General features: G+C 33.9%; 3 protein-coding genes across 6 annotated transcripts; 1 reads left to right on the top strand and 2 right to left on the bottom strand.

Moving 5' to 3' along the window:
- Window positions 1-632: 632 nt before the first annotated feature.
- On the bottom strand, window positions 633-3797 carry LOC123207362 (proline-rich receptor-like protein kinase PERK12). The gene is made up of 8 exons (XM_044624746.1): window positions 3140-3797; window positions 2566-3054; window positions 2428-2508; window positions 2018-2088; window positions 1815-1891; window positions 1518-1665; window positions 1216-1377; window positions 633-1139 (listed from the first exon to the last, which is right to left on the bottom strand). The coding sequence occupies exons 1-8, from the start codon at window positions 3795-3797 to the stop codon at window positions 882-884; spliced, it is 1944 nt and encodes a 647-aa protein (XP_044480681.1). The 3' UTR covers window positions 633-881.
- Window positions 3798-8462: 4665 nt separating this feature from the next.
- Window positions 8463-9578, top strand: LOC123207379. The gene has a single exon (XM_044624765.1). The coding sequence runs from the start codon at window positions 8513-8515 to the stop codon at window positions 9329-9331; it is 819 nt and encodes a 272-aa protein (XP_044480700.1). The 5' UTR covers window positions 8463-8512; the 3' UTR covers window positions 9332-9578.
- Window positions 9579-11147: 1569 nt separating this feature from the next.
- LOC123207386 (AMSH-like ubiquitin thioesterase 2) lies at window positions 11148-16670 on the bottom strand. Of its 4 annotated transcripts, none has more exons than XM_044624773.1 (11): window positions 16236-16670; window positions 15912-15963; window positions 15499-15591; window positions 14843-14880; window positions 14504-14711; window positions 14178-14267; window positions 13270-13332; window positions 13080-13154; window positions 12869-12991; window positions 12004-12056; window positions 11148-11677 (listed from the first exon to the last, which is right to left on the bottom strand). In XM_044624773.1, exons 3-11 carry the CDS (start codon window positions 15589-15591, stop codon window positions 11503-11505), a joined length of 918 nt encoding a protein of 305 aa, XP_044480708.1. In that variant the 5' UTR covers window positions 15912-15963; window positions 16236-16670; the 3' UTR covers window positions 11148-11502. The 4 variants fall into 4 exon arrangements, with proteins under 4 accessions (XP_044480708.1, XP_044480711.1, XP_044480712.1 ...); XM_044624776.1 differs by having other exon boundaries at window positions 12869-12985; window positions 16236-16669; XM_044624777.1 differs by having other exon boundaries at window positions 12869-12931; window positions 16236-16666.
- Window positions 16671-17053: the final 383 nt, after the last annotated feature.

The following is a 17053-nucleotide window of genomic DNA, read 5'->3' as shown; positions in this document are numbered from 1 at the left end:
AATTTATGTAAAACTGATGTTTTAGGTGAAATGTTTATTCATTTCACTAAAACACTTAGTTTTGATATTAGAACACTTATTAGATATTTAGAATATACGTTTTAAAATACGAGTTACCATATTTAACACTCCCACAACTTTGATGTAACACAGCTTAAATTTTATTTGTTGAAACAATGGGTCGATGAACTTTGGTAGATTTTAATTCCTCTTGTAGGTTTCTTGAGGAGCAATGTTTCGTTATCTGGGTCTGGTATGCAACGTTTCTTATTATCTTTTCATTTATTCAGAAGTTCAGGGCATACTCAATCTGACCTGAAATAACAATTTCATACTCTTCTTTGGCTTTTTAGGGATGGGACACTTAACCAATTCCAATATTAATCAGAGTAATATTGAGATTTCCCTTCTTGTTTTTTACCATAATTTGAGAATGCAAACCCTTGAAGATGCCAGGTTGATAAAAGAGTTGTGTGGGCAAAGATTTTCCACTGCTGTATGCTTGAAGGAAATGGCCTAAAGAAAAAGATAAATAAATGGAGTAATATGAATAGTCTCATGTTGCTGCCAAATCAAACTTTACATCACAGTCCGAAGTTTCCCAAGAAGTCGTTCAAACTGAAAGACCTGTCTAACGCCTATAGATTTAATCACCCAAAAAACCAGATTTAGACTCATACTTTACAAGATTCTCGATACTGTGCTAAATTCTTTTAAGGAACTAAAGAATGCAACACTATTTCACATGAAAGTAGATTAATTCGGATCAAGTCAGTCAAAGGCAGCTCAAATTGATGCGGCCTTTCCCAGTATATGTACCAGAAAATTAGTGAAGTTAGAAGTGGAATTTATCTGGTGACACATCAGGAAATCCCTTGGAATTAAAGCCGGCCACCATATTGCCCCTGAGGCCCACTATTTTTAAACTCTCCAGTATTGTTCATGCCTGAATTTGCTATTCCTGACATTTCCCCGGAAGAGTAATCTCCACTGAATTCAGAACTGTCTCCAAGTGCCAGTTTCCTGAACATCATCATGTCTTGATTGTATTGACCAGAATCATAAATAGTGCTTTGACCAAATTTCGCCCCGTTGCTTAGATCAGACATTTCTCCTTCACTGTCCAATGCTCTCACAACCTACAAGAGAATCGACAAAACAAGAATGCCTTCAGCATAACATAATAAAAATAGCGGAGACAAAGATAAGACTCACCTGAACCATGCGAGGCCTCTTTTGAGAAGAATGACGGACACAGGCTGCAGCTGTCCGGATCATTCTGAACACTTCAGCCTCCACATAATGTTTTTCAAGCCTTGGATCAACTAATTCACTAATATCACCGGTTTCAAGGGCCTGAGCAAGTACAGGACGAGCCTGCCAAAAACATCACAATACAATTTCATAAATAAACATAACTAAAATATAACCATCATTCTACATGCTAAATAAATAAAAGTCCTGAGGAAAACCAAAAATAATCAAGAGAGATGATGAAAGAACCAAATAATTCGTACCCATTCAACTAAACTCTCCTCCCCCAGAGGCTGAGTCGGATCAACTGGTCTACGCCCAGTTATAAGTTCTAGGAGCACGACTCCAAATGAGAATACATCTGATCTATCTGTCAATTTTCCACTTGCTGCATACTCTGGTGCTAAATACCTGAAACCCAGATAAAATTATAATTACCATTAATTATTGCCATTGCTGGCACTAGTTATTAGCAGTTGCAAAAAGCTCCAAGTGCCCTAAAACAGAGGGAAGAGGACATCAAATAAACAGAATATGTATAATCTACAATTTAAACCTACCCAAATGTCCCCATCACTCTAGTTGAGACATGGGTCTGAGTAGTGTCGTTTAGTTTAGCAAGTCCAAAGTCTGCAACCTATATATTTGAAGCAATTCTCGCATTATAACATAGAATTTTTTATACAGGAAGAACCTAAAAGGAAGCATCATTAGAAGCATAGAAAGTGAAAATAATTTGACAAAGAAACGATTAAGTACTAACCTTTGCTTCAAACTCATTATCCAACAGAATGTTCGCTGACTTAATGTCCCTATGAATGATTTTCGGATGACCTGCAAATCAATTGAACATATTTTGCTGGTTTAGATTTTGAAGTTATGTTAACTCGAAGCTTTAAAAATAAACCTTAGTCATGTCATTGTAGCTAAATTTAGGGAATTAAATTAAAGGTAACAGTTATGCGCACAATTGAACTGTCTTCATCGATTGACCCACCACCAAACGGATTAACAGATCCAAGCATAGAAAGAAAGATACTAGTTTCATTACTATATGATTTATGGAGTGGGAAATGATTTCGTAAGTCTGGAAGAATGATTAACATGGCAGGTATAGTTAGACATTTGCTATGAAATAGAAAACAGAGAATCAAAGGAAACTTAGAGACATACAATCTTCATGTAAATATGCCAAACCCTTTGCAGCCCCTATAGCAATCTTGAGTCTTTTGCTCCAATCCAACACAGTTTGAGCTGATAACACAAATCAACATCTAATTTAGCCAGTTATATGAGAACGTCAAATTTGACAAGTTGAAAAAACTGTGTTACCAAGCAAATGATGCTCTAAAGTATTATTCGGAACAAACTCATAGATAAGCAATCTATTACGATCAGCAATGGAATATCCCACCAAAGACACCAAATGTCGATGATGAACACGACTGATAATCTCAACTTCAGCCCTGAATTCTCTCTCCCCCTGTCCACTACCTGCCTTGAGCTGTTTGACGGCCACCTCTTTCCCATCTGGCAGTTTTCCTTTATAAACACATCCAAAACCTCCCTCGCCGATAACATTTTGACGAGCAAATCCATCTGTTATTTCCATCACTTCTTCATAGGTGAAAAAGCTCTTCGATCCGCTGAAAACACCAGAGTCCAATCCCACTCCAGGGTAACCAGTTCCTATTTGACCTTCGTAGCTTCCCATTGGAGATGGATGGGTTTTATTGCCATAGTAGGGATCCATTGGTCCAGAATGTGGCGTCATGTATGGCTGAGGATAGTAATATCCGTCTATATGAGAAATATTGAAAGGAAGAAAATCGATTAAACCATATCATACTGCAATGAAAACATGCAAAACAAGCAGATATTTTACCTGGTTTCTGGGGAAAGTTACTGGGAGGGGGCATGTAATGGCCGGCATAAATGTCTTGTCTCCTTTTCTTCCGCCTCGCCACAAAAAATATCGCAATAAATGCGACCATAAACGCACCAGCTACTGTTACATCAACAATGGTGCTATGACCAACTGAACTTGTTGATGATGAGCTGGATGTCTCGGAACTGGAAGAAGAATGCCCGTCTGAGGGTGATGCTGGCGTCGTTTTGGTGTTAGGAGAGCCGGATGATGTTGGATGACTATGCGCAGTTGGTGATGAATCAGTGAGCGGCTGAGTGATTCCAGGAGTAGTTGATGAAGATGGAGAGGGACGAGAAGTTTGTGCTGATGGCGGACTCCATTTGGTCCCTCCCGGTTCAGCGTTTCCATTCGATGGGGCCGCATTTGATGGTGAATTTTTTTCCTGACGAGGAGGAGAATTTTGTGGTGAAGATGAAGGCTTGTTACGAGATCGTGACTGATTGCTCTCTTTTTGAGGAGATGGCGGAGAATTGTTGTTACCGCTATTATTATTGTTGTTGCTATTGTTAGAACTACTAGTATTATTATTCCTATTATTACCCGGCGGAGGTGCTTTTGAATATGCCGGCGGCGAGTTATCTCCCTTACCCGGCGCTTCCGCCGAGTTTGACATTATTCTTCTTCTTCTCTGTAACTTCTATCTTTTGTTTTTCAAGCTGTTGTTCCTCCTGGTAGAGAAAATGTCTCTGTGTTTCTTCAAAATGGCCGTAAAAACAAACAGTAAATAAATCTGGAATGAGTTGAATGAGAGAATGGAACCTGGATGTTGACAAATCGGAGAAATTTTGGGTGGAGGGAGAGAGACCGTAGAAATAGACAACAATAAACAACCACCCTGCAATTTGAGGTAGCATCACCTGCTTCCGTTAATTAACTACCTCTCCCTCCTTGACTTCCGGGTTACGTGGATCAATTTCGGGTTAATAAAAAGCCCATTACCCGCCACATCAAACTGGGCTCTAAGTAAACTATCTCTTCTTTTTCTCTATTAACACTTCATTTTATTTTCCCTCCTTTGACATTATTCTCCTCTTATTCAAAAAACCATTCATATAAACAATTTTATAACTAGGATACATTTTTGATAACCCACGTGGATCATTGATTCACAATAAGCAACCAGTCTCCCACCACATCCAATTAGGATTTTAAATTTCAAATAGAAATTATTCAAGTTTGATTTGAATAAGCTTGAAATGAGTAGTTTGAGAGTTTAATGTTTTTAAACTCGAATTTGAGCTTTAAAAATTTTTGTTTATCAAATTTGTAAGCGTATAAAATTTAATACGAATGAATTAAAATAAATTTATTTTAATTAATATGTGTCGAAATAATATTATTTTAACACCAAATTAAGTTTAAAATTCAATTCGAAATCAAATTCAACCTGAACATGAGTTTAACTCCTCTCAAACTATTCAAAGCCAGTTCGACGAGCTTGAATCAAACTCTAAATACAATACAATATTTTGAGGGAGGTGTATGAAAATAATCAAGAAATATGTGATTGTCCCAGTCCAGTAGCCATGACAAGCGGCGGCAAATTCCAAAACAGTCACCACCACCGGCCCCAACCATCTCTCCCTCTCTCACTTCCCAACTTTCGACTTTTATTTCACGTCGTATTTGCCTTTCAACTTCTGCATGTTTTTCTCTCAACCATCGCACCATTGTGTCACGCACCACAAGCGCCGCTCCCCACTACGTCACGCACCATCAGTGTCGCTCACTACCGTCGCCTCAGTCCACCAACATTCTCATGTTTTCACCTACTGTTAGTGCCACACCTGCAACAATCACACATCTCATGTTGTGGTTTGGTTTTTGGATGAAATGAAATTTATCAGTACTATAGCATGACTACTGACACAGCGTCTTTAATGGCCCAAAAGCCTGGTTGGGCTTGAGAGCCCAATCAAACTGTGCCCCGTGCATCACTATTAACCCAACAACAAACAATTTTTTCATACAATAAAATTATATATACATATTTTTCATAAATTTTAGCCAAATAAACTCTTTTTTATAAGCTCTCGTATGGAATGGAAGTTAATACTATAGTGTTAATGTATTATTTTTCCATTACTGCAATTTTGTCATATTAAAAAAAGGTTGATAATAATTTTTCAAGCATATTTAAAAAATGTATTAATCTATCTGAAAATGAATTATCGGCCATGTCTCTAATCTAATGGTTATTGTGGGGATAATGTTTGGAAAGGGCTTACTTTGAATGAAGTCAGCCTTTTTCTTTAAAATAATAATAATAATAATCATGGTAAATTTCCAGTTATTTTGCTTCGATCTGACTTGAAAGTTTCTTGTTTTACTTTTCGTTGTGAAAAATTTAGATGATTTTCCAAGAAAAGAAAATAAAGCAATTGGCCGAGGAACTGAGTTTGTTGCAATTCCATTGGTTTAGTGATTTGGTAATAAACCATATGTTAGTTTTGACCGTCAAAGATTAAGGAAGGTCTGGGATGAATTTCAGCCACCTACCAAAGACAAAACGACAAAACTCCCTTTCAAACACACAATTAATTATCATTATTATTAAATTAGTTAATATCTAATTAATAATAAAATATCATCTTAACACATTTTTATATATTTAATTATATATTAAAAATTATGTATATATAATATTATTTTATTTTTATCTTTATTTATAGTATTAGATTCAAATCAAATTAATTTAACTCAGTTTAAATTTATTTAATTTAAATTTAAATTAAATTCAAATTAAAAAGTTTTGTTTGTTTTAAAATCAAAAAAATTTGAATTAAAAAGAATTTAGTTTAATTTCACTTACAAATTAAATAGATAATTTAATTTAATTTGATTTTAACTTATAATTTAATTTAAATTATATTAAGTAATTATTAAATGATATTATTTTATTAATAAATTATAAATTTAAATTATATTTTTAAATTAATTTGGAATTTATTTTTTATTTAAATTAAAATCGAAAAAAAAAAAAAAAGATGTTTCAGATATCGTTAGGTGCCTACCTACCCATATTTATTTCCATACCAAATTAGAAAGAACGTGGGATCCACCAACGGTCTTTCACATTAAACTCTGATTCGACGTTAACTCTTGCATTGCAATTGCATCACACGTGACTCAGTCCCGTCGTCATTCTAGATTAGCCTTTGCTTGACTGGACTCCAATTATTTTAGTTAGGCACTGGCTCTTCTTTTGCACTCAAAACACAATAAAGACCGGATCAATCATTTCCTTGTTAATGGCTTACCCAACTGATTGCCCACGTTTTTCTTCTTCTTCCTACTTAAATTATTTTCTCTTCAAAGTCTTCCCTCCCGAGTAACATATCACCACCTCCACCTCCACCTCCATCCATTTGAAGCTGGGCGTTTACCACTCTTTTTTATTAAGTTTCAACAAGATAACAATCTAATATAATCCTATTAGCACGTTTATTAAATAAAATAAAATAACCACTTATTAAAAAGTCAATAAAAAAAATAATCGATAACCTGATTATCATACCTATAAAATCAATCGATAACTAAAAAATTAATATCTATTGGGTATAAGATAAATTAAATATAAAAATAATAAAAAGAGATTAAAACTTTTTAACGTAATTTGACATGATGATTGAAATCCCCAAAATGATGTAACTTTGAATAAGAATTTGAAACAATATATCTTCTATTTTTTTTTTTTTGCTAGTTTTTTGTATTTATAGGATAATAAGGGTAAGTTATATTTAAATAATAGAATTCAGATATTTCTAATTTAAATATAATTTCGATTGATATCAAGAAAATGTTTCTTCTGGTGAGATTTCTATTGCTATTTTGAAGTGAAAGGTCTATTCACTTTTGTAGGTGAATCAATGAATAAAGCTATTAAAAGTAATGACTTTATAAGTGAACTAAACTATGTAAGATAAACCTAAAGTATTTCTAATAAAGGAACATTATCAACATTTTATTAGGACTTTGCCAACGAACTATTGCCAGTCATATTAATTTTGGTGGCCCACCGTCCAACGCAGTACCCCATCAACATGATTCAATCTCATTCATTTGATTCTACTGAAGCCATATAATTGTACTGTTTTTCAGTCAGGCCAAATGACCGTCTTACTCAAGATTTGGTGCAAACCTTCTATTAATTATTAAAAATTTATTTATTTATTAAATTTTATTATTATTATTAAAAATAAAATTATTATTTAAAAATTTTTTATTTTAATTTTAAAAATTAATAATTTTTTTCTTAATCTCAAATTTTCTAAGTTTAAAAATTGATTCCCTCCCCCCTCCCCCCAAAGTTTAAGGTTTACACAACTTTCATATTTTTTTATTAACAATTGCCCTTAGCTTTATAAAAAATTTAAGTTTCACCACCTTAAATTTTCATATCGCCATCAACAACCTTCTCCCTCCACCACCGAATATGAGTCATCGACGTTCACCTCTTTACTATATCTTTATCATTCGAAGTAAAATCGAGAGAGAGATCTTGCTTGATTTTTATCAATTTTTGCTTTAAATGTCAGAGATATAATAGGGAGATGGACACCGATAATTTATACTCGATGATAGAGATGTTAGAAACAAAGGGAGAAAGTTGCCAACAACATTTTGAAGGTGAAGTGGGGGTGAAACTCAAATTTTTAAAAGATTGGGGATAGTTAAATGAGATAAAATAGAGGGTGTACAAATAAAACTTAGGAGAAGAAGTCCTTTTTTAAACTTAAAAAATTTAAAATTAGAAAAAAATTATTATAAAAATTTTTTAAAAATAAAATCTTTAAATAATAATTTTATCTTTTATAATAAAAATAAAATTTAATCAACAAATAATTATTTAAATTTTTTATATTTAACAGATGAAAAATTTAGTTTGCACCGACCCAGGGGTGAGAAATTATAACGTGGCCTTTCAGTTATCGGAAAACTACTGTTTGTATCATGTCGTTCTTACCATATATATATATAATTTAATAAATTACCATATTGACTTGCTTGTACCCCAAAACAGCCATTATTACATCAGCCATGATGTCTCTCTCCCTCTCAATTCCCAATTATTCTATTAATAAACAAGGACCGTCAACTCTCTAGACGTTAAGATTAAGATAAGAGACCTTCTAGAAATGAAAACTAATACGCACACGTGTACAGCTTATAGGGGATTTCATGAGCAAGGATTGACGCGTCCCTGTTGGTGTTCCTTGTTCTTCAAGTACCACAGCTTTGAAAGCTCCAAATAAAATATTATCATTTGACTCGGAGCCTATAAATAGCGGTTAAATTGAAGAGGGCTGATTAACACTTCAGATTCCTATGAGTCTTTTCTCTCTCCCAAACCGAAACAAGATGCAAGTTCGCCTTTCCACTCAAGAAAACACCAATCTTTCCGATCAATTTGCAGAAGATTTCGCCGAAAAGTTAAAAATGAACCCTACTGAACAGAGAGAAGAACACCCTGAACCAGACGAAGATGAAGATGAAGATGAAGATGAAGAGGAGTTTTCTTTCATTTGTGTGAATCCTGATTCTCCAATTGCAGCGGATGAAGCCTTCTCTAACGGCCAGATCCGGACGATGTTTCCGATATTTGATCAAAGTCTGCTCTATGATTACGTTAATGATGACGGTGAAGTAAAAACCAGCTCATCCACGTCTCTACGACGTCCGTTGAAGAAACTTTTCGTGGAAGAGCAGTCTGATCCGGAGGCCGAACCGGCCGGTCCGTTCTGTGAATGGAGGTCTAGTAAAACGGTGAAGGAAGCTTCACCGGATTCTTGCAAGAAGAGCAACTCCACAGGATTCTCTAAACTTTGGAGGTTCCGAGATCTCGTTGTTCGAAGTAGCAGTGATGGTAAAGACGCGTTTGTCTTTTTGGATAGCGGTAAGAATTCAAGTGAAAAGGCGGAGAAAGAGAAATCTTCAGTGAGCACAACCAAGGATCAGAAAACGAGTGGAAAGAATAAAAACGAAAAAGTGAAGAAGGTGAAGGCGGAACCGTTGTCGTCAATGTACGAGAAGCATTACTTGAAAAGAGAAGGTGATAGACGGAAATCGTCTTCGCCGTATCGACAAGATCTGGTTGGCTTTTTCACCACCGTTAATGGCTTGAGCAAGAACGTTCATCCATATTAAGCATTCTGGAATTTTGTTTTTTGGGGGATATTATTATTATTTGATTTTTACATGTAAATTTGTTAATACATATAAGTTAGATCTGTACTTTTTATGGGTCAGCTGGAGATTTTGCACTTAAATGTATTTATTTATTTTTATGCAATTACTCAAATTAATTCTATGAATTTTGGGGTTTTTGGTAAAAGTGAATGTATGACGTGTTAGACATAAAATAAAAAATAAAGAAATCCCTCAATTTTCATGATGCAACCTTCTATTATCTAATTTTTCTTCCACCAATTTAAAGAAATGTATTCAAACTTTGTTCGAGTTTTGCTGAGACATTTGTAGCAGCCCAGGTGCCGAGGTCAGGTGTCGGCAAGCGCTTTTGGTAGAGCAGGTTCCATGGACGTATGAAAAGCATGAAGCGCGGCGGCTTCAGTGTAAACTTAAGAATGTCAAGTCAAATCATGAAAGATAGATGAAACTTCGTTTCTTCTTCCTCCTTTTCGAAAACAAATAAGGAGTTGTCAAACGCAACAAATAGATAAAAGAGAAGAGTTACCTCTTCTAAAAGGCTAAAGGACTATTTCCCACTCCGGTTTATGAAGTGATAAATTTTCATTTGTTAATTTTAAAAATTTTAAAAATTTATTAAATTTTTGTATTAAAATTAAGAATAAAAATATTATTTAATTAAAATAAAAAAAATTAAAAATTTATCACAATTCTATTATAAGTTTAAAAATTAATAATTTTTTTTTAACTAAAGTTTAAAAAGTGATCAAATCTCCCTCCAGGGGTTTATTTTTCCTTTTTCGATGACTATCTTCGATGATTGACTTTTCTAAACTCTTTTTCTTCAATTGAAGCATGCCAATCTTTGGCCAAAACAAAAATGCATATTTTCTTCTAATCTCTGGTGGGAGAGGATGATACAATGAAAGATTGGTTGTTGGTCAAGATCAAGGTGGTTGTCGGAGAAGGGAAAAGAAAATTGTAAGGGGGATTCAGTCACTTTTTAAACCTTGGGTTAGAAAAATTTGTGAGATTTTTAAATATAAAGGAAATATGATAGATTTTTAGTTTTTTTAAGTAGTTTTACTAAATAATATTTTTATCTCTAACTATAATAGTAAATTTTAATATATGAGTAAGTATTTTAATTTTTTAAAGTTAATATACAGGAATTTGTTTAATTTCACTAAACCCTGGGTGGGATATAGTGATTTGGCCTTTTTAAAAAACACTTAATGCGGAGTTTGTGGAAATGGGCCACCACCGGCTATATGGACCAGCAGTTTATGAGACAGCTCAAGCAAATGAGTAAAAAAAATTAATTAAGAGTTAAGAAGGAAAAGAGAATAAAAAGAGTGAATTAACAAGGGGAACATTACAGCTAAGAATTTTCTAAGGGAGGCTTTTGTCTGTCAAGAGAGAGCTGGCTGTCAGATTCTTGAACTTGGTCAAAATATAAACTGGTTCTTGTATTTTTGTCACTAAACTCACAATTAACATATATTACAGTTTCCACCTTCATTTCCATTGTTAATTTTCTGGTTTGCTTGGGATGGAAATATGTTCTTCATTAGGATTGTAAAATCTTTCTGCTTTTCGTGAACTTTCATAAATTCTGCAGAGATGTATCCAACGTCGATTCCAGTCAGCTAAATAATATTCAATCTCCGTTTACATATTAGCTGTGGGTGTTTATGTTACCTCTCAATGATTTGGCGGTCTTACATGCACAAGCACAAGACCCAACTTTAACCATCAAGTACTCGAATGCTCTCATGATAAGGTAATTATAATGCAATCAGGCATAACAACTTGATTCTTGAACAACAGATGTGAAGCCTCTTTATTATCATGATGATCACCTGTATTTACAGTCTCCCCAAATACTTCTAGAGAGCATTATTCCTCTCAAGACTTGTGTATCAGAAATATAGTACACCGAGCCCCAGTGACTCTGTTTTCAGGTGAAGTTACAAAGCAAATAAGGCACAACACAGAGTGTCGTCATAGTTATTCGTTTTCCAGTTATATACATCACCATTAAGATATTACCAATACCCCACCAAACTTTGGTCAGAAGTAACTTATGGCAAATCCCTGTTCACTTGTATTGATTAATCTTCTATGGTATATATTACAAGCACACCTGCATTTGTTGACATGTTAATGAATCAGCGCAAGTCAAAGATCTCAAACCTCAGATTTGAATTTGTGTAGACATTTGAGCAGTTCTCATAAATGGGGCACCCATCAGCTGGTTCTTTGTGAGGATGAAATCCATCCTCTTGGCAGTTTTTCAGTACACTCATACCACAAGGATCAGTAAGCCGAAATATTCCGGAGCTTCTGAGGGACATGCAGATTAAACTTTTAGTAAAAGGAAAATTAGAAACCATGTACTAGGAACAAAGATTTGAATGCATTTGAGCAGTCAATAGAATCTTGAATTTGGTATCGCATGAATGGGTGATCACTGGAACATAATATTTTGACAGAGAAAGCAAAACTGAAGGGGATTTCAAATATGACACTTCAGAGCGGTGAAAACAAAAACAACAAAACTAACATGCTTGATCTTCAATCCATAGCTATGGCCTCATTAGGGATTTAAGCAGATAAAAGATGAATGATACAGTTGATAGCTACTGAACTACAGTGTAACAGTTGCGCACCTTGAGGAATCAGTTGGAGCCACAACAATAGCAAAAGCCTCAGGTACCATTGCCTGAAAGGACCAAAAGGGAAAAATATATTATCACAGGAAAAAAAATGTAAATTTAGCTCATTAGCTTAAAAGGAAAAGCTATTCTGAAACTGAATCTTTATAATTAGTCCATTGCAAGACCTTAAAATTGTGTACGTCTTAAGTTTACTGTTTCAATTTACCTTGCACTGGCAGTAGTTTATTATTTCAGACAAAATGCAAAGTACTGATAAATTTTCTAAATAAAGATTCAATATTAAAACAAAAAATGAGTTGACTAATCGACAAATTAACTGATATGTAAACAACCAAGGTGACTCTGGAATTCCCAGATGTATATATTAATAAATCTCCCACACACTTTGCATGTCCACCCACAATTTAGACTAAACATTAAAAGTTACCTATTATGCTATCATCTTCCAATAAACAGGAAGAGGTCTATTCCAAGGCGCTGCTTCCAACACCACGGTCATTTCCCACAAAGTTAAAATTAGAGGAAATGAAAAAAGTCACTTCAGGAAGTAATGTTCATAAAACAGTTACCTTGCTGTGAAATTAACACATGATCTTACACTCAATATAAGTAGAGAAGTCATTTAGAAAACTACTGGTGTCATGTCATAACTACTAGATCATCTGCATTTTAAATGTTACTTGCATTCAGAAAATAGAGGATTAATAGTTTTTTGTCCTACAAATTGATATTCTATATGTTGATATATGGGAACCTTTCACAAGATGAGATACTCAAAAAGGGAAAAGATGAGATAAATGAGCAATATGAAATTCCTTAATCAATGATAAGGATCATTTGTGATGATGTTGGTTACCTGATATGAGTACTGAGTGTGCAGATCTACTGATGACATAAAACAACTTTGAGAAGGATGTGTCTGAAAAACAGAAATGAAAAAGACAGAAGAGTTCATCTCTGTTGAGGCAGTTTTCTGAATCTTGCATTTGAAAGAAGACAGTAAAGTTCAAAATGGGAAGGATCAGATGTAAAAATGGGGGAAAAAAAATATAGAAAGAGAGGCATACATGAATCCATCCCACGGGAAAAAGAGACCGTTCATTTTGTATGGCAAAAACTTCCTCCTCATTAACAGCTTGACACTGCCATTTAGCACAGTTAAATTAGCAGCCAGCAGAATAGAGATTAAGGTCATCTAAAAGCACTGACAGTGAAATTTTCTCAATATAAATAAGGAAAAAGCTCTGAAGTACTCACAGAACTGGAAGTTGAATCCTGTTTTGGTATTATCAGAGTGGTCACATAGAAAGTCCTGTTTTCCTGGTTACATGAAGTAGTAGTTTCATGTAAATAATCCATACCATCAAATTAATTGAACTAGAGTAATTGGAAGCCAAAAAACATAGAAGTTGCTCTCTCGTGGCCACAACTAGTCTTATTTTGTTTGGTGGACAAACTCATTTGCATAGGGCAAGAAATTTAAGAACCCTGATAATGAGTAGGCACCGTATATAATTAACAGAGCCACCTAGATGTTATGCTGGTCATAGGAAAACTGGAATTATTTTATAAATCAGGTACTTAAGATCAGTGATTAATACAATACAGGTCATGGAAATTTTACTCAGGTAAAGGCTCATCAATGATAACATCAATCAGAGTTGAAAGCTGAGCTGAAGATTAGAGTGTATGCATAACATCAGTGCCAATCCAGGTCCATGTTACATATTACAAAGTTCTACACAGACATGATTCAAGGCTTGATGTGAAACTTCTTTTTCCTCTTATGTTTGGGTTGGAGTAAATCATTTGAGCTTTTAGTTAACAAAAATGCATCCAATGAGAAACAGCTAACACTAGTTTACTTACTTGACTCATTATCCTTATACATTCCTTTATTTTTGAAAGCCTTTGTCAAATTTTTAACCGTTCTAAAACTGTAAGTAAAATCTACAAAATTAATATCATGATTAAAGAGACCAAAGAGCAGACTTATTACCTAAGCCTAGCCAAGAAAAGCATCCATTTCTTTTATAAATAAATTTTTTTATTGAATGAATGAGCCAATATTTAAGCTTTCTTTGAGAATATACTGCATGCAACACTGATGAGATAAAATAATGAACTTCAGTTCAAATTTGCATGAGAGGAAGTGTGTCTCTTACAAGAAAAGCACCGAGAACCCCACAGGTTTCCAGATCCTTATCTGTGTTGTCTTTTGCAAGTTCAAGAAAATCTTCCATCAACTGTCCAGACTGATAAAAAAACATAATATTGGCTAATCAGCCATCAGTTTTTGAAGTAAAATATACAGAACTCCAGATGCTCCTTTTCTAGGAAGAAACATATGGAGCTGGAAAATAAAAAAAGTAAAATTGTAGATAAGTTAAAATGTTTAGAATAAAACCTACCATCGTGAAGAACAAGTTAAAATGCCAAACCAGTGATGTTAAAAAAAGTCGAGTAAAAAGTAAAGTTCCTGAGTTCTTACTATATGTACATCTTGCAGGACTTTAGATGACGATGGCTCATTGTGCGCCCTTTTATCCGAATTGTCTACTTTAATATGTGTAATGTGTGCACCTTGAGGTACACTCTCTACAAGGGAAAGTACAGGAGAAGGATGTGACTGAGTAACAGCATGAACAGTGATTCTCTGCCTTGTGCTCCCAGATTTATCATTATTTATAATCTTCAAGCTGAGAGGAAGACAAGGACAGCAGAACATTTGGTTTACTAGATGAAGAAGCTTCTACACAGCAATCAACTTAGGAAATCATTAAATTTCTGCAAGTTGACATACAAATCTAGAACAATAGACATGCAATACCTTTGACATGTGGTTTCAGCTGTATCACAACTTTCAACCTGTGTGATAAATCACAGAAAATGAAAAATCTGAGATCCACAAGCTCACAACTTTCAACCTGTCTGATAAACCAAACTTTGAAAAACAGTCCTACAAATCATAGCGAGGAGTAGTCTGTTTACATCTAAAAAGAATGAGAGATGAAGAAATATTACCCCTAAGAAACTCTCAACATTCCAAAATTGACTAAGATTAAGTATTAGGTTAGGTTGTTCAGACCTCTAGAATGGGTAGAGATGACAGCAAAAAGGAATTTTGAACAAGTACAAAAGAATCATAATTAGCACAACAATTTTGAAAATGCTTTCGTAAAATTTAAACCATTTGACATTGGAAATAAATAACTTTATCCAATCAAATTCAAGAAAAAATTAATGACAAAAGAAAGATGAGGTTGTTCATACCTACTAGGATTATAGAGAAAAAGACATTGGAAAATTGATGAAATAATATGGAACTCAAAAGATTAAAATAAATTGGAAGAATTTAAGCCATTGATCGATGGTTTTCTTTGATTGATTATATCATAAAACATTGAAGTTATTCATTTTTTTATTACTTCTAAAAGTAATTAATATTCAGTTAAAACTAATCTACAGCAACAGGTGTACTTTTACCTTCCTCTTAGTTACACCCAAATGATTATGAACTTTCTGAGATCCTGCATCATTGCCAGCAGATGGTTCCTTTTCTTTAACCAACTGGTACATCTGAACAAAAATATAAAATTACAACTATTCAAATAACCCATCCGCACAAAAATAAGAAAAAAAGAGCCAATACTCTACTAAAGAAAGATTGATAAAAATCATCAGTGATCATGTGGCAAGATATTCTAGTTTTAGCAATTTTAAACTCTAATTTGAAAATTGTGTTTCCTTTGCAGTTTTCTTTTTCTGTCCAATGAAAACTTAGGTGATTATAAGATAGAGTAAAGTCTCCAGCATACTAATGAACTCCAAATTTGTCCTTTATATTCTTTCATGACGTTTAACATTAAAACGTACTACCAGGATATGGAGTATTATACCTTGTAACAATAACACTGTTTTGTAGAATTGGTTGAGTTACTGAGCCCTGACCTGGAGAAGAAGAACAATTCAGTTAATGGCATGTAAAAGCCAGAGTTGAAATCAGAAATCATTTATAGGTTCATTTTCTTTCAGAAAAAGAAAAATTAATAATAAAAGAAGTTAATTTGCCGATTCAATTCACAGACTCAACTGCTACGAAAAACAGACACGTTACATTAGGACAAGACAACGATATCTGGTTACAAAAAACAAGAGGGAAAAGGATAAACGAAGAGTGAGAACATCATCAGAGACTCATGAGAAGAAAAAGAAACTCATACCTGAAACAGTGATGAGTCGATAGATATTTGATTGTGGTGGAAGATGAGTGGGATGGGGTGTAAGCATCTGCCCCGTACACACTGCTGCAACTAACTTCGCTTTGTTGGGTGTATGATCCCACCTCAAGTACAGTGTAAGGCGGGTATTTCCAAACTAACAATCCCTCTGGGCCGAACAAGGGCTCTTGAAATCGGGCAGATTATGTTTTGTATTAGAAAAAAAAAAAAGAGAGAGAGAGAGAGAGAAGACCATCTTAGTCTAAGGAGAATACCATGCTTTCTCTAAGAATTTTTTGCTGTTCTCTCTAATTTTAAGTTTCTTCATTGCTTTCTCTTTCCAGGATAAAAAATTAATTGGCAATTTAATTTTACTTGGAACATGAAACAAAGTACTTGATGACATGTTGGAAATGATGAAGTCTTTCCAACTTTGGACGACGAAGAGAAAGATTAATATCAGTTGTTGATTGAACTTATGTTCCATAAATAATGCACTACTTGGCCTATTCTTGATCGGGCATCTGACTAACCGAAAGATCTTCATTTAGTATATAAATAATTTTTATATTTAACCTATAATAATAAAATAACATTGAAATATAAATAAACATAAGGATCGAATAAGAGTCCACAATAACTAAATAAAAATGATTAGTAAATCTGAATCTCAGACATATGATAGTAAGATTAGATGAAGAAAGGTAAATTTAAAATGAAAATGGTGGTCTGATGAAAAACGAAAAGGTTGAATAACAAAAAAAAAATCATACAAAACCAAATTGACAATGGTTATGATGGCTTTTTTGAGGTTTTTTTGT

Source organism: Mangifera indica, unplaced genomic scaffold (genome assembly GCF_011075055.1).
Source record: "Mangifera indica cultivar Alphonso unplaced genomic scaffold, CATAS_Mindica_2.1 Un_0074, whole genome shotgun sequence".
In the NCBI taxonomy this organism is placed as follows: Eukaryota; Viridiplantae; Streptophyta; class Magnoliopsida; order Sapindales; family Anacardiaceae; genus Mangifera; species Mangifera indica.
The sequence above is the reverse complement of the archived record's forward strand: the minus strand, read 5'-3'. Positions and strand labels throughout refer to the sequence as shown.